This window comes from Sinohyriopsis cumingii, chromosome 16 (genome assembly GCF_028554795.1).
Source record: "Sinohyriopsis cumingii isolate HCF-2022 chromosome 16, ASM2855479v2, whole genome shotgun sequence".
Taxonomy (NCBI): domain Eukaryota; kingdom Metazoa; phylum Mollusca; class Bivalvia; order Unionida; family Unionidae; genus Sinohyriopsis; species Sinohyriopsis cumingii.
The window spans coordinates 46754986-46774349 of record NC_142976.1 but is presented as its reverse complement, the minus strand read 5'-3'; the positions used below and the strand labels follow the sequence as shown (position 1 = coordinate 46774349).

General features: G+C 35.5%; 1 protein-coding gene across 1 annotated transcript in view; it reads left to right on the top strand.

The window, feature by feature from the left end:
• Nucleotides 1–602: 602 nt before the first annotated feature.
• Nucleotides 603–19364, top strand: part of LOC149780353 (uncharacterized) — an 83736-nt gene continuing 64974 nt past the window's right edge. The window contains exons 1-4 of the mRNA XM_089937247.1: nucleotides 603–798; nucleotides 1501–1799; nucleotides 2457–2611; nucleotides 9485–9722. Of these exons, the coding sequence (XP_089793373.1) occupies nucleotides 741–798; nucleotides 1501–1799; nucleotides 2457–2611; nucleotides 9485–9722 (750 nt within the window). The 5' untranslated portion in view covers nucleotides 603–740. The remainder of the gene's footprint in view (nucleotides 799–1500; nucleotides 1800–2456; nucleotides 2612–9484; nucleotides 9723–19364) is intronic.

The following is a 19364-nucleotide window of genomic DNA, read 5'->3' as shown; positions in this document are numbered from 1 at the left end:
TACAGGGTCATCTAATCAGTCTAGCTGGTTTGATAAAAGGGGCACTTTGATTAACGCAGCTGGTTTGATAAAAGGGGCACTTTGATTAACGCAAGCAGATTTTGGGTCAAGTTAGTAACAAGTGCAAGCGCTCAGAGTAGGAAACATAACTCCTGTAAATAATTCGATATATATATATATATATATATATATATATATATATATATATATATATATATATATATATATATATATATATATAATTTCATTCAAATATGCCATACCTCGTGACTTTCGTATCCATCAATAGCTCCCCTTTGCCATTTTCCCTTTAAAGGGAAGAGATAGAAGAAGAAAGACAGAAAATAGATAGATTCTTTGGTAATCTGATCTCTTTAAGTCCAACGAATTTGTAATAAAACGTTTTAGATTCAAATTATGTACATGCATATTATGATTTTTTGTATTCTAGGGGAACTAGTCGATCCCATATTTGGTACACTGTGGGCCATACACCTTTCCATTTTTAAATTTCCGGTACACGATAAGGTCATATATGGCTATGAGGGTTTATTAAAGTGTCAAAAGGATAATCGTTGATTCATGTGGTCGGTCGCACCCTCATGTCAGTGTTACTGGAGTTAGTATGCAGACGTGTAGACAATAGATGCCCAGGCACACACAGGGTTTGTACTCGATATCTGATAATGACCGCCGATTATACTTATATACATTAATATACACCCAATGTAATATTCAAGATGGTGACTTTGCTTATATCAGTGTTTCTGATACAATTTGGATTCGTTGTATCATCAGGTAAAACTAATTTCATATTTCTTCCTTCTGTTCGTTCTTTCGTTCATTTAAATTATCTCTCTCTCTCTTTCCATATGAAGTGTATATGTTTATATATAAAATCAGATAGGATGAAATCAGTTTCTTGGAAGCAAAATTGTGCGGGCTTGTTCATTAATCATATATTCAACAACAACAACAACAACAATAATAATAATAATAATAATAATAATAATAATAATAATAACAATAAGGCAGATGAATTCTTTGCACGAAGATACACAAACGACCTATACTTCCATCTAGCTCTTCCTTAATTTCCGTCAAACCTGTATACATTATTTACATATATTCTCCAGTCTGTACTTCTCACAGCTCGCATCACATCCAGATTTCTTGGTAATTTGTTTTTGAATGTCTGGTTTGCTTTTTCTTGAAAAAATTTCTCTGCTGTATCTGGTATGCCACAGGAGACCTAGTTTACGGTCCAGGATGGTTCCTAAAAATGCTGGCTCCCCATAACTGAAACGAGAGGCCAAGACAGATTTTTGAGCAATTATAAACATTATTTAGATAACCAGAATGCATACAAATAGTTCTATATTTTGAAGAATAGGAATTGTTTGAGAGAGAGAGAGAGAGAGAGAGAGAGAGAGAGAGAGAGAGAGAGAGACTAAAGGAAATATATGACTTCTCCAACATGCCAGCATTTTCCTTCTTCAGAGCGCGCTTTTCCCGTTAACGTTGAGACCACTGCAAGTGGACTATACACTGTAAAATCCAACGGCAAAATATGGTTGACTAGTGGTCCAACATTCTTTAATGCTGACAACATTATGTGGACAACCAAGAATGGTTCTCAAAATCATCTCCTAATCTCTCAATCCAATGCATCCAGCGGATCGGACAAAATCGGCCACTACAACGAAACATCATACACTGCTACGGCAAAGACAAACACAACCAAGATAACGATTTCCATCCGAGTATACACAGACAAGCCTACTATTGTATTTTCTCAGGTGACGTATCAAGGATTTCTTTCTCGTACCAATTCTTAATCTTCAGATTTAAAACCTGAAAATGTAATTTTCAAAATGACCACAATAACCTTTATATGATTTTTAAATAAACGTCGGAGTGATTTTGAAGCCAGTGTGCTTCTTCATCCACAGTGTACATATGATTTTGGTTTCCATCAAGGTATGATTTTCTGATATATATATATCTAATTTGAACCGAAACAAACGCACTTTTGAAGGTTATAGACTTTCAAATTATCAGATTGCCATTTTGAAGGTATTACCTGAAAATTACGCATGCAAACTTTTAGAAGGTTATTTTATTGCATATTTGAGTGACATTTGTTTGACATATGGTAAACATGACGTTCTCGAGATATACATCGATCTGAATAGCGCTCTCACTAGCCGAAACAAACAGAACAAAAAAAAAATACACCAAAAAAAAAAAAAAAAAAAACGTGAAGAAAAAATAAATGCAACAACAATGACAACAAATTGTAAACACAGCACCATTTACGTTCAAGGCTTTGTCTCAATAAATCAGCTAATATATTCTAAAAGAGAATTTAGGTAAAATGGTTACTGCTTGATGAACTAATAGCTTTGTTCATGTTATTAGTTTTGTTGCTGTTCTAACGAATATTTTTTTTAAAGAAATACGAACATGATCAACAGAACACATCACTTCGAAATTTCAACGCCACCATAGGAGGATTCCCTTGCTTCAACGTCAAGAAAACTGACATAGACCTCGCATTTCTTAACTTTGGGGGCTTCATGTTTGGCTATACGGACATGACAGTGGGCAGGTAAAAGATGTTTTAATGGTTACCAAAGTAATCAAATAATTTACCCTCAACGTAAATATGGTCTATTGTAACATTATGCATATAAATAATATTTATCGTATATTTTCTCCTGCCCTTATTCATTTATTATCATTAGTAGTAGTAGTAGTAGTAGTAATTTCTTTACAGGAATATGTCCCCACCCCACAACAACAACAGCAATAATAATACAGTTTATCATTATGTTCATGAATAATGTTTTGAAAGTTCTATGAGATAATTAGCCGTGTTCATTCTTAGCTGTCATGTACCTTCATACAACCAAAACATGGCGTTGCAAAATAAGAAAAATGAGGGGTTTCTTTTCCCTGTAAGGTCAGAATGTGGATCTACCGTTTGAGGTCAGCCACTTGCAACATTGTTGGCAATGTCCAGTACCGTACCGTCATCATTCCTTTTTCCACATACAAAACCAACCTATGTTCAACTTTCCACCACAAAAACAAACGTAAGTTTCGTGATATTTTTTTAAAGTAGGAATAACTTAGTCTATCTCTCCGTCGTAATAAGTTTGATTGAAATCCTAATGGTAGCTGTTCATGTTTTAAGAAACCTCTCCAGAAATGTGATCAATAGTTACCATAATTATGTGAACTGTTCAGCTTGTAGTGTAATCTTTTTTAAACAGTTACCATAGTTATGTGAACTGTTCCGCTTGCCATGCAATTTGTTTCAAACTTTCAAGCTAAAAATTATAAAGGGATTTATTTCTTTCTTTCTTTCCATAAGTAAATCCTTGAATGGTATAAAATCTTGAATTGACTTGAACTTGTTGTACACACCATGTATCACATTTGGAACTGCCATATGTCACGGAAAAATTCTAACCTTAGTTCTGCCGTCTTTCAGAGAGAAAACAAACAACAGGGCTTTTTCAAAAATTTGGAGGTTTGTTGGAGCTTTTGCCACATTGTTTGTAGCGTGTGCTGCCAAACATGACATCTCTTAAATTGGGATATTCTAACATAGGTTATGGTAGAATGAAAACAATTGTCTGTGAACATTTTTCACATAGAATATATCGTTGTCTGAATTATCATTGTCCTGTAATACCTTTAAAAAAATAACACAACACAAATGGTGACCTACATTTCCGTGGATAGTATATATTGGTGTGGATAATTAATATTGGGTTTTTTCTTCCCTCCTTTGTGGATAGTATATATTGGGGTTATTTTCTTCCCTTCTGTTTGGATAGTAAATACTGGGTTTTATCCCCTTGTGTATGAATAGTAGATAATATGTGAAGTTATTGTAAGTGATGTTTTCCTTCACTTGTTTGTTTGTGTATTTGTTTGTTTATGTCTATCCAGTGATATGTTCCGCCCCGCCAAGCATCGTTTTATTGATATAGTTTCACCGCTGAACTAGATAACTTACCTGCTTGGCGGGGCGGGACGTAACGTTATGTTATCCCCACTGTCGCTGTTTGGTCAAACTGAGGTCATTTATTTGCCACATTGTAGCAACACTGATGCCAATGTCCAGTACCTTGATGTCACCCGACCTGTTCCACCTTGAATGGCTATAACGCTCGGTGGGACGGGACATATAACTCATGATATAATGTCTGGCGGAGCGGGACAGATCACTTTGACGCCTGGCGGACATTGTCCAGCACCATGACGTCATGATTCCTAGTGTGTCTATACAAACCCAACCTATGTTAAATTCCCATTGTCCTCAGAGTGGATATACAATTCCCAATGTTAAATTCATATGGTCCCCAAAGTGGATATACCCCATTTTAACATTAAGATCCGATAGTCCCTATGGTGTCCCAATCCCTTATCGTTATGTTCTATTTCCCATTCACTCCATGTTAAATTTCCCCATGTTAAATCCCCATTTTCTCCAGGGTACAACCACCCTAATTTAACATAGAAGTCCCCTTGTCCGTACGGCGTCCCAATCTCTTGTCGCTATGTTCAATTCCCTATTCATTCCCTGTTAAATATTCCCTTGTTAAATTCCCATTGTCCACAGAATGGATATAAAATTACCATGTTAAATTCCCATTCAGGCTCGAGTGCATATACTTGTTTTTAACATTAAGGTCCCATTTAGGCTAGAGTGACCCAATCCCTTGTCGCGATGTTCAATTCCCCATTCACTCAATGTTAAAAGTCCCCTTGTTAAATTCCCCTCGACGCTATCTTTGTCCACGACCTTTATAACTGGGATTTCCCTTGATGCTAAGATGCCCCACTTCACTACTTGCGTACATCAAAACATTCGTTTAGCGTTCATATGTACCCTGTTCTTCTATTCATGACTGTCGTCAGTTTTTATCACCAGTATAATATTTGATTCGCAAGATTTACTACAAGGTCTGTTTTTTATATTATATATTCAATGTCATTATAAATCGTTAATTGTCCTGAGCGAACACGATAATTTGAATATTTCTGTTCAAAACTGGTTTTGACAAGTAAGGAATAATTACATTTATTAATAGTTGTAATTTAGCGGTTTTGGAGAGTTCAGCTCAAGTCGTTTGTTTATTTATATAGGGCCAGGCCTTCTATCCCAATTAATTTTGCTCACGTTGGTAACAAACTATTTTTTATACGCATGCCTCGGATTTTAATCTATGAAAGTGAAAGTGGCCCATATGAAACTAAACAAGAACAATCTTTTGTGATAGCAATCAGCCACCAATATCAATCACATGCCTGTGAACACAAAACCACCGTCTCCATACTTATACGATTGTTTATTATAATAAGAACTGCATGGGAATGTTTTCAATCATGCCTTTATTACAATACTACATAAAAGAGATTATAGATCGCCCTACAACGGTTCGGTTGCAAAGAATTGAATTATTTTCCGTAGCAGAAAATATTTTATACTGGGAGAAGATATTGTAGGCCAGCTGTTACATATTCTATCTGTATTTAGGTTTGACCGTGGCACATGCTGGCGAAAAATTAAAAAATAAAGGGATCTGCTAATTTGAAGGACATTATGGAACTCGCTGACTGCGGTATTATTATGCCAGATGATTAGAGTGTAAAAAGTTACAGACAAGATTAAATCTCTGTTTCGTTTGAATGAGTCATATAGATTTATCATAGAAGTGCAAAATATGTTTATATGCGTTTTCAAACACAAAACCTGAACAACCTGATGAATTAATTAACTTTGAAGCTATCTTAGCATGGCAAGGAGTTGAGCTCGGTACACATTTTGAGAACAACTAGAAACGTTATTATCTCAGCCTGTGCATGCACAACTCAAGACGCTGAGTAAAGATGATCATTACAATGATAATGCTACTGATAATGACGACAACATTAAAACATCAAGCAATTCAAGATAACCAAGGACAAATACATTAGAGACATTCTTACGACTTTATGGTCTTAAACTAAAAAGCAGAAAAAAGTGAATGCCAGCAAGTTTAGTAAAATGTGACAAAAAATTATTTCCCAAAAATACAAAGTGAAAACATAGAAAAAAAATCTTTCAATATGGTGAATCGAAGCCTCAATAGTCATAAAAGATCTATGACATGTACAAAACTATCGAGTATTACAAATAAGTTCCAGTGATGTTCTGAATGAAATTAAGTCTATTTTGCTAGTCTGAAATAGTGTGGTGTGATAAGAATGTTGATATATCACAATTATATAATATACAATTGCGTTCACAGCAATTCCATCGCAGCTAATGCATGCAAAGCTCACGATCACCTTGTAATTAAAATGAATAATTAAAATAAATAATAATTTAAATGCTCTCATCCGAATACAAGCAAATTGTTTCAATGGAGACTTACGTTTAAGATAGGAATAACTAATTCTCAGGTAAACAGTCCTTATATGAAAAACTAAGACGCGGTTTCAGAAATAAAACGAGGATGCAATAATCACGTCCAGATTACTCTAAATATAATGGCGTTCATGTGGTTTAGACGCTAAGCAATCAGAAAGTAGGTCATGTGGTTTCCTAGGGGAAATTACATGTCCAGAACTCTAGTCCAATCAAATTCGTCTTTAAGATTTATTCCACTGCTTCCAAGGTGAAAAGGCTGCATCATATCTACTCGTACTAGATAACATCAGCTCAACCTATACACCCATAATATACAAAATTAAATATTTAATATGATGTATTATATATGATCTGTATAATCCATAATCATAAAAATTAACATATATATATATATATATATATATATATATATATATATATATATATATATATATATATATATATATGATATGATATTGGTTTACTAGGTTTACGGTATAGGTAAGTTTCTAAGTGTTCAACAGTATTGCGTATCCAAAATGACTCCGACATAACATTAATCGTAGGATGAAAAACAAACATAGTTTAAAATTGTCGCTTGTCTCGATCCATTTTGAATATGTCGTCGAAGAATCTACGCCGGTTTCGGGGACTATATTGTGCTTTGTGGGGTAAACTTTTGTTCTAGTCTTCCCACGACAATATTGGCATCGCCGTCCCATTTATTTCTTAGAGCTGATCAATGATGAACACATATTTGTTACACGTGACAAACTGTGTCAAACATTTGACCAAATAAGACATTGGAAGAGATAGATATAGTTGAATATCTCATGCTTCCTTCCAGGATATATTACCTTACTCGTGTGGGATGCGCGCACGCGCGTGTGTGTGTGTGTGTGTGTGTGTGTGTGTGTGTGTGTGCGTGTGAGGAACATACATTCATGTATGACAAAGAAAGATCGCTCCGGTGGCCTAATGGTTGGAGCGTCCGCCTGGGAAGCGGGAGGTCGTGGATTCGAGCCCCAACCGAGTCACATTGGTGTATGCCGATGCACCAAGTTGAGTATGTCACCGCTTGATATTTTCTGATTGTTTTCCCTCATGTAATGTAATCAAGTAGCCTAAACGTTGTTATGTTACATTAGTTGATACTACCGCATTCTCTGGAGCGACTTGTTATTCCTGTCGCACAAATATAATACTAGAAGGCGACGTCGCCAATAAGAAAAACACTTGTTGGTCGTCGTGGAAAATAAATAGATAAAATCATATATATATATATATATATATATATATATATATATATATATAATAAATAAATAAATGGCCCATAATTAATCGGATGCTTGACGTTGCCGGGCTTCTAATGACACTGGTGCATATAAATACCGAACACTATTATTGCCAAGAGGTTCTAGTGGCGGTTTTTGTAGAATGGAGGCGTAGCCTTTTGTGATAGTCTTTTCTCGAATTGCGTTAGCAGAATTTAATCCAATTACACGTGTGGACCATTATTTAGTACATATATAACTAATGGAAGTCGTTCTACCCACTTGTGTAATCGCGCAAAATGGCTGCAAGATCTAATTAATAACTCTTGTGCGTACTTATGTCCGAATAACCGTTCGGCAAGTGTGTGATTAAATCTTCCGCAGTAGCTTAGTCGCGATGTGTATCAACATGTCCAATGCAAAGTCCGCGTGCATAAATACATTCATGTGCATCAGCGTCATTCGCTCAAATTTTAGACCTAATGCCTCAGCTTCTTTTTATCTGCTTGCAACATCGACAATGATTAACGCGTACTTCTATGTGCGGTTTTGTGAGTACAAATTATTTTTTTGTCAAACCATTCTTTAAAGTCAGCATGTAAATGAGTGTTTTGATACATGTCGCCTGTTTAAGTGTATAGTGAACCTAAGGTTGTAAACTGTGTAATAAAATGATGCACAACCACCAATGTTTGCTAATTCAACAATTAATTTATTTTGCCAAGAATACCAAGCGAAAATTATATATACACAGTATTATGTATTCAGTCCCAAATAATCCAAAAGTATAGAAGAAAAAGAAGAAGAAGAAGGTGAAAGAGAAGAAGAAATATGGCAGTCAAGTAAATAAGGAAGATATACATTGTGGTATTACTCGAAGAGCATATGTCACGCGGATATGTGTTAGGGTTACGTGCTAAACAAGACTATACGTTACGTGGATATGTGTTATGGTTTGGTGCTAAACAAGGGTATACGTCACGTGGATATGTGTTATGGTTAGGTGAATAATAAGAGTATACTTCACGTGGATATGTTATGGTTAGGTGCGACATAAGAGTATACGTCACGTGGATACGTGTTATTTTTAGGTGCTTAATAAGAGTATACGTCACGTGGATATGTGTTATGGTTTGGTGCTAAACAAGGGTATACGTCACGTGGATATGTGTTATGGTTTGGTGCTAAACAAGGGTATACGTCACGTGGATATGTGTTATGGTTAGGTGCTTAATAAGAGTATACGTCACGTGGATATATGTTATGGTTTGGTGCGAAATAGGAGTACACGTCACGTGGATATGTGTTATGGTTAGGTGCGAAATAAGAGTATACGTCACGTGGATATGTGTTATGGTTAGGTGCTAAATAAGAGTATACGTCACGTGGATATGTGTTATGGTTAGGTGCTAAATAAGAGTATACGTCACGTGGGTATGTGTTTGTTGCTAAATAATAGTATACCTCACGTGGATATGTGTTAGTGTTACGTGCTAAAAAAAGAGCATACATCACGTAGTTATGATGTTAGTGTTAGGTACTAAAAAAGAGTATACGTCACGTGGATATTTGTTAGCGTTCGGTGCTGACTAAGAGTATACAAATGTATTGGTGAAATTGACTAACTCAGTAGATAATATTTCAATATTGTACTGACTTGAATTAACTATATTGTATTAGTATATTGTATATTGTATCTCAGACGCTGTACTGCATAATGTATATAGACATGTTATTGTATACTGAACTGTATATTGTGTTATGTATTGTATATTTACTATGCTGTATTTGTCTTGGGTAGTTGGAACAATGATACGGCAAACATCGCTGATGGAATAATCGGGGGACCACTTGCGATATTCGACAGCGCTGGGAATACACTAGTTATCTCCCCTCTTGACAATTTTATGTCAGCATCATCATACCATCGTGAGAAACCAGGAGGCCACGTGTGTTGGGGCATCATGGGAGGAGTCAATTCAATTCCATCAGGTTTAATATATCAAACGATAATCGTTTATGACAATGGCATTAACAAGGTAAGCCCCAAATTAAGTTCCTTTATATACTGGTATAATCTACAACCTAAATTGCATAGGAGGCTGTTATATATGTGATAGTAATAGCAGGAGGAACCTTAACAATCTGATCAACAATCCTAATAATTATTTAAAACAACACGATACAAATAGAATTAAAGGAATAAGTAAACATTTAAAATTGTATAAAGAGGTCAGTTACAATCAAGTCCAAAGGTTCCGCTTAAGACATACAGCACACACACACACACACACACACACACACACACGCACACCGATATATATATATATATATATATATATATATATATATATATATATATATATATATATATATATATATATACGATTACCTATGCTCATTTTCAACGAATACAGCTGTACCTTTTATAAACTTGTACAAGATATATATATATATATATATATATATATATATATATATATATATATATATATATATATATCAGTCATTGAAAATAGGCTTAACGAGGATGCAATTGATGATGCTTATGATGAAACCATGCAATACTACTACACCAATATTGGTACCAATAATAATACTGATAATAATTATAATAATAATAATGACAATAATAACAATAATAATGTAGCAGCAGAGAGGGTGAACAGACCACTTAAGGGAGTGGTCATCCTTGTGTTTTACCAAAAAAAATAGTGACCACTCATAGAGGTCAATTACCACGTCTACGATTATTGTTTGTCCCAAACAGAATTGTAGACGAACCCTCTCTGCTGCTATCAATCTTGGGAATCATCATCTGAATCATGGGAATCTTCATCTGTTTCATCTTCATCTGAATCTTCGGAATTTGTTCTATGTTTCAAGCAATATTCAAGTTCTGATGGTGGTTTTTCTATTTTTGGATTTATGTTCTTTCTTTTTCTGTAATAGTTCATCAAACTTCGATATCGATCTCCACCGCAATTTTTGCAAATCTGATATAATCCTCTAACGCCGTTGTTACATCCAACACAACTTCGTGGACCAGCATGAAGGTTTTTCTTTATAAGATAATTATGTTTCTTGCAATATTCTCCACGGCACCTTTTGTTGCATTTATCTGTTGTTCCTTGACGTAGCCACGCACAGTTGTTCATTATCTGTTTAATTCAATTTAATTTTATCATCACCCCTGTTACCCAAATATTTTATCAATACCCACACGATATCTTGTTCTTGGATCATGTAAATTTATTGTTATAAATCCATGCGGAGTAGCTTGCGCTCGTGAGAAGAAATTTTTGAATTTAATTATATCCATGTCACCACCACACCAAGTTTGATGAATATTTCGCAACGTGTGTGTGTCTACGCCATTAAACACAACTAAAATGTTGCAGTTGTCTCTGATCACCTTCGGAATTTGTGTATATCGTTGAGTAACATAGATCACGTCTGTATTTTTATGTCTACCTCGGGAAAATATTCTGGCTGGATTTGATTGTTTATCTAGCATCACATCGTCGTATACAACTAAATTATTAATAAATTCGTCTATGGAATCTACTGATGGTGCTTCATCAATATCGGTTATAAACTCTATAACATCATTACCTTCATCCAGTAATCGCGCGTTTTCATTGAAATCTTTAAGTACATCATAACATCGTTGATCATCAACGGATGGTGCTACTAAATATAATGTATCCCATTTCAACCATCTCATTATCATATTAAGTAATAACTGCGTCTTACCCGATCCAAATGGTCCTATGATAATCATTCTAATGGAATTCGGTAGCGCAGGATGATGCTTAACTGGCTCTCGCTGCCGAGTTGCTGAGAAATCAATTATATACATATATATTATAACATGAATTTATATTGTTTACGCTGTAGAGTTAAAACTCCAACTACTGATTTAGCTACAGTTATAACAAAAAATAAAAAAATAGCGTACGGTGGAAAATGTTCTATATGCGGTAGAAAGAAATTTTTGTTTTTACCTAATAAGCGCGGTGGTGATATTGCTAATTTGATGTCAAAGTTTCCAGGTGCTCCATGGGCTAAATACAGTGGGGAAAAACATCTACCAGGATATAATTATTGCGGTCCTGGTACTCGACTCGATATCAGGCTCGATGATCAGGATCAACTAAAACCAGGCGAGGAACCAATAAACGCTATTGATCGAGCTTGTCATGCTCATGATGTAGCTTATAAAAGTCAAAATCTACAAGATAGGCATATTGCAGATGTAAAATTAATTCATTCATTAAATTCTATAAAAAATAAAAATATTAGAGAATCATTAGCTAATTGGTTAGTAAGATCCTTGATGAAAGGTAAATTAGCGATTGGGGCTGGTAATTAATAATGGAATCAATTTATTATTCACCGAGAGGATACTGGAGAGGCAAAGCAGCAATTGGTAAACTCGCTGATGCAGCGGCGGTTAAACATTCTACTGCTAAAACGTGGTTATCTAAACAAGCAATATGGCAAATTTATCTACCACGTCCCAAACAAATTCAGTACGCGTATTTCGATGTCAGTGTTCCTAATGAAGTTCATCAAGCTGATATTCTGTTTTTACCGCATGATACTGTGCGTGGAAAAACGTACAAGTACGCGTTAACCGTAGTTGATGTTGCAAGTAGATACAAAGAAGCAGAGCCGCTATCAGCGAAAACATCATCTGAAGTAGCCGATGCGTTTGAACGAATTTATCAACGAGGACTCGGACCACAAGGTGGTCTGCGATGGCCACAGCTACTACAGGTTGATCCTGGTAAGGAATTTCTTGGTCCAGTATCATCGCTGATGAAACAACATAATACCAAAATACGACGAGGTCATACTGCAATTCACCGTGATCAAGCACTTGTTGAGCGATTTAATCGAACACTTGCTGAACGGTTATTTGGATATCAATACGCGAGGGAATTTATTCAGGATAAAAGATCTCGCGAATGGGTGGCAAGATTACCAGGCGTGATAGCTGCATTAAATAATGAGATCACACGAACAACCAACATGAAACCCATTAGCGCGGTCACAAAAATAAATATACCAACACAACGAAAAGATGTTGGAAAACAAAAAGTATTAGGTGATGTTACAGTCAGATATTTATATGAGCCTGGTGAACTTGAAGGTGGTAAAGCGAGAGCGACCGATCCTATTTGGAGTGTTACCACACACAAAATATCTACCGTGACAAGATCCACTGGAAGAAATGTAGGCGTTTCCAGACCTGCAATCTACAGATTAGATTCGGCCGCTCCTCAACGTGAATTTACACGTGAACAACTACAAATAATTGCCGCGGATACACAACTGCCACCAAAATCACTCCGGTGATTTCGATCACTTAACTAGCACTAGTGCCAGCGCTAAGGGTGCCTGCACCCCGACGTCGATTACACTCAAGACAGGTTAACATGGTATTTTCTCGTGTATGACCGCGACTATTATCTTTTCTATCTACGGTAAATTGTCTTGAATCATTACTCGAATACCGCCATAACATTATACAATTACAACTGGTGCAATGATTGTTCTGCTGCTGTTTTAACTCAATAATAAATTCAACATCAAGATCAAAGTCACGTTTATTTTTTTTATCAGATTGTTTGTATCCGATTAATTTTTTTCTTATTATATCATCATCGATGATGTTAAATTTATCAACGATTTCAGGAATTATGATTCTACGTAATTGAGATATATTTCTGACCCTCGATACCGCCAAATAAACTAAATTTGACCACTCGATGCGATCGTCTACAATCCAAACTCGTGTATCAGAAATAGTTAATCCCTGAGACGAGTGGATTGTCATAGCGTATCCCAACACCCATGGAGATTTGTCAGCGTGTATTGCATCTTCAACCACACTGATATCAACAGCGACAATATCATTTAATACGAGATTTTGATTCTCAGTCTGTCCTGGAATATCAACATTAATATTCTGTTTTCGTGTATCTGATGGTCTATAACACAACGGTACGGGTAGTTCTGAATATTTTTCTTTATGTAGTTGAAATAAATGTTGTTGTAAAGCGTCTCTGATTATTTTTCTACTTGCTACGATCAAATCGGTGGGTCTCCATAATTTCAAAAAATCACTCATTGATGTCTCTGAGATCACTCCACGTATTATTTCACACTGAATTTTGTTTGATTGTAATCTGATTAATTTTTTAAACTCCCTCAAATTTGCATCAAGAGCTCTATGATCATCATCTATTTCTTCGTAATAATCAACGAAATTTTTTAACCAATCATGTGGAGATGGTCCAACAAAAGGCGGCGGTTGACCATGATCGCCACACATTATTATGGCGGTATTTTTCGTCAACAACCAATCAAGAAACATTTTTAATGTATCCAATGACACCGTGCATATCTCATCCCAAATAATTATTTTAGGTATATATTTTTCTCCCATCCGTTCAGGAGTCCATGTATCTCCGCGCCACCGAAAGAAACTATGATACGTACACGATTGTACTTGCCGCTGTTTCATCTCACGTGCAAGTCTATGTGTGGGTGTCAGCACGATTATATCTGAATTTCTAAAAACATTAATCGTTCGAGTTGTTTTGCCGCATCCACCAGGTCCATTGAGATATACTGTCTTATATCTAGTTATTGGATCACTCAACGATGGTGCTTTCGATATTTCTGATATTTTATTACCCTCACGATAAAAATCTCTCACTGGAACATCTGCTGATTCTACATAATTGTGTAATAGTTCCTTTTTTATTCTCCACGAACCCCATCGTTCATCATCACTTGTAAATTTCTTAACAGGTTCTAAATATTTACTTGAAATATAAAACGAGTCCGTTGCGACTCTGACTGCGGTCTCAGGAAATCTATTAATCATCGATAATAAATTTATAGAAACATAAGCCAACATGGAAGATCTTAGATGAGTATATTGCGGGGATACGTCATTTATGTAACTAACGATCGTACCTAATTTTGTTCCGTCGGATAAATAAACACTCTCTCGATTTACAAATGTATTTTTCGCCGTTGTATCAGCGATTATAAAATCGTACTCGGCATCATCTAGAATTAATCGTGCGTGATGTCTTTTATAATCATATGCACCACCTTGAGTAAATTTTCCTATAATTTTTCTACCGAGATCTTTTGCGGTTTTGAGTTTATTAGGAACATCATCCTTAAACTCGCTGATAACTTCAGAATCTGACATGGGCAACCAAACTTTGGTCTGTGCATGATATGATATAATTGCCTCACTGACCACCAACGATGTCAGTATCATACAATCTAGCATATATCGCAACAAAACTATAGGTGCCCAACGTTTTTCACAAAAATGTCTGCCAAACCAAACATAACAAATCTTGTGAAGATTTTCGTTAAACTCGAACGATTCAATACAGGCGAATCCAGTCAGATCAAAATCAGGTAATGGTCCATTAATTGCCACTCGCGTCATCTCGTTTGTTGGGTGACCAAATCTTTCAAAGTACACAGAACAATCTCCGTATCCCAGAAAACTTCCTGGATAACATGCAACCATATCAACCGAAATAACATCATTGTAATTGTATTTGGTATTCCATAATCCGCCATGTCCATATTCGACGCAACTTGCGCGTACGTCCTCGAGTAAATCAAATCGTGTTGGTTTCCATGAATTTCGTTCTCTGGCGAAATGAGCCGCAACAGATGGAACGGTAAAACAATTAGTTAGTAATTTGTCAGTATTTTCCGCGTGCTTGCACTGTAAAAACGTCGCAAGATTTTTCATCTCGTCATGGAGGGATTCTGTGCGATATATTTCACCATTCGGTTTGACAAACTGATCAAATTCACCCTCCTCATTACTTTTAAATAACCATACCGATACAGGATCGGTTTTACTTATTTCGTTGATAAAATCAAACATACTATCTGCCGCAGAATTATCTGCCCCAGAATTATCTGGGGAGTAAAATCTAACAGTTCGATCACGTGGAAATATTGTTACTGCGTTAGTCCATGCGTGCGCGTTATGATCGATAATATTTATTGGAGCTCCCTTCGATTTATATTTCGACTGGTACAGTACTTCTCCCGTTATTGTCGCCACAGTTATTGGAAATTTCAATATTTTTCCTAACTCAGCAACATCTTTTATTGTAGCACCGGTATCCTTAACCGAATCAGCCCACGAGTTTATTTTTTCACGCCTTAAATCGGTTAATCCATTTCCACGCATCACGTTTGTAAAGTGTTCTATTACTCGTTCAGCCACACAATTTAACCTTGAAAATTTCATCGGCGCTAGTTTATCAACGTTGGGTTTTTTATTTACCTCATAAATTCCATAAATAACCGCCGTTACAGGATACGCTCGTTCATAATACGGTCTGTCAATACCCGTCAGTAGACCCGGTCTGGAATTTTTACTTAATATGATAGTTTTATTATTGCCAAGGACAGGATCATATTTGTCACGGATAATCCAACTACCTGTTTCTGTTAATACAATAAATTTTACTCTGAAGAAATATTTTTGATTGCCCTCGTATTCAGCGATGTAGTTAATGATAGTTGCCGCTCGCTTGTCGTTCATTGTGGCGTCCGTGACAGCGTCCTTGACTCCGTCAGTGCGTATGATCTTGAACGTTGACCATGTATGAGATGCACCATCTGTGTAAAATTCTTTCTTGGCGTCGTGAATTTTCGAGATCAAACTTTTATTTTTCGGATCAACCAGATCTCGTACTGGCAAGTCAGAAGATAATCTGTCAAGGTTGAATTTATATTTAACAGGCCTAGTTTGGGATAATCTCTCAAACTCGTTCATATAATTAAAACAAATATTTAAATAAAGAAAATTATATATATATACAATGTCCCAATGCAGATGGTTGATGATCGGCTCAGTAAATCGATGCAACAAATCCTGTAGAAAGGAATTTTGTTGGATGCACTCACAAAACATACGACGAGGAAGCCTAGGACCAATACCATGTCTACGGTGTGGTATTGGAGTGCGAGGAAAAACAGAATTATGTGGGAAGTGCGGCGGAAAACGGTTCAGAGAACTTAAAAGATATTATGACAAAAAAAAATAATAGCGGTGAAAACGCTATAAAATCCGTGAGGGATTATATATCAAGATTTCAGACAAACAATGATTTAAACGCATAATATTATTATAATGGAGCAAAATATATTTGTCCCACATCCTGTCATAACAAACTATGAATCAAATATTAATGGTATCATCAGACACTGCAAGTTGAAGAGACAAGTTGGTTATATTACTAATGTTGGTTATCTAATGTTCACATGCGGGGGGGGGGGGAGAAACATTATCTATGTCATAGATTTACGTATGAATGTTTCTTCGGAGTGATCAAAGACGGTCTTGTTATTGATCATATTGACGGGGATACTCAAAACAATAATTTATCCAATTTACAAGCTATCTCTCACAGCGAGAATAATACACGTGGAAATACAGGAAGATGTAAGACAATCGGAAAGAGGGCGGTAATTTCCACAAACATAGAAACTGGTGAAGAAATAAAATTGCGTTCAATATCTTCTGCTGCGAAATATTTTGATATTCACCCGCAATCAGTACAAAGGGTGGCAGAAAATATACATAAAACCGCTTTATCGAAAAAATATAAACAGAAAATTACCTTTCAATATCAATAACTATCATCACCACATTGAATTAATTTTTTTAATTTATGTCACAGTAGGTCCTCCATACACTACTGAATTTTGATTATATAAAAGGGAGATTACTTTGTAATATATAGTTTTCTTCGTAGATTTTTGATTTTTTATGATCGTAATTAGTCAGTTTAACTAATTACATCGTAATTAATTACATCGTAATTAATTACTCGTAGAAGTATTATTTATGTTTTTTAAATATTTCCCCATCATACAACATTACGAGAGATCATGACAATGTTATTGATCCGTAGGAAGCTGTGTGTAGAACAGAAACCGTTGTCATGGTAATCGACCTGCGGGTGTGTTCATGCCACTGTTATTATTGATTCTCAGTCTGCTTAGGAAAACCGCTGTTATAAATACAGAAACTGTTGTTATTGATTCTCAGTCTGCTTAGGAAAAACGCTGTTATTATTCAGAAACTGTTATTATTCAGAAACTGTTATTATTCAGAAACTGTTTATAAATACAGAAACTGTTATTATTCAGAAACTGTTATAAATACAGAAACTGTTATTATTCAGAAACTGTTATTATTCAGAAACTGTTATAAATACAGAAACTGTTATGATTCAGAAACCGCTGTTTAGTGTAAATATTGGTTCCTTAGCTATATAGCTAACTATATATTAACTTCCAAAACATATGTTCGTAACAAGGTTTGATAGCTCAATCAGTATGGTATTGGACTGTGACGCTCGCGGTCCAGGATCAAACCCCCATGGCTGACAATTTGTCGGTGGTGTACGCATAATTGCGATTTTTATAATAGTGGGGGGAACCGCAAACCCCCCCCCCCCCCGCTCAGCAAAATCCCAACCACAATATTGACTTGTGGTTGATACATATTTTTCGTATCACCCACTGGATTAATTATTATGGGTGGGTTTTTGCTGAGCGTACATGTTTGTACTGTCCTTAGTTAAGTTATATGTTTGTGCTGTCCCTGAAACATCCCGACGAACTCGCTAAACACTCGATAGGTGTTCTAGGGATATTTTTTTTTATTTTAAAGATTCATATATTATATAATAAACCATGAAAATATCAATGATGTAATTGTTGCTATTAAAAAATTAAAAAAAGATGGAATTAATATATCTGATGAACTTAATCCTGAAAAAATAGTTTCTGACTTTGAGATTTTACAAGAACGTAAAACCCAGGGGACACACACACTATCATCTGAATACAGGCTCATGAAACGGATTCAGGCGGCAATGTTTCGGTCGCTAGCTACCGTAGAAGATGATCATGTGAAGGAGTTCGTTCCCCTCTCTGCCGCCGTAGAAAGAATTAAGTCGTTATTATCCCACGAGTATGAGGCAAAGAAAACGATTAGTACTCGCATAAGACTATTAAGAAAAATTATGTCAGAGAGTAACTTCGTTACTGGTGAAACGATCCAAAGTAACTTCGTTACTGGTGAAACGATCCAGAGTAACCTCGTTACTGGTGAAACGATCCAGGGTAACTTCGTTACTGGTGATAATGAAAATGAAAGTTTTGGTAACTGGGGTCCATGTCAACGCTGACCACGTGTATTGGTAGTCAAAATCAAGAAAGTTCTAACTTTGTCAAATTGTTCCTAATAAATTTTATTTATTATAAATTAATTTTATTTATTAATAATATTATTTTACTGAGGATTTATTTTTTTTTTTTACTAAAATCAAGAAAAATGCACGAATTACTTGATTCTGACGGGGTAGTTGGTAGTCAAAATCAAAGAAAAATGCACGAATTACTTGATTTCTGACGGGGTAGTTGGTAGTCAAAATCAGGAAAATTGAGCAATTTCGTTGTATTTTAGTAAAAAAAAAAAAAAAATCTCAGTAAAAATAATATTATTAATAAATAAAAATAAGTTATAATAAATAAAATTTATTAGGAACAATTTGACAAGGTTAGAATTTCTTATTTCTGACGGGGTAGTTGGTAGTCAAAAT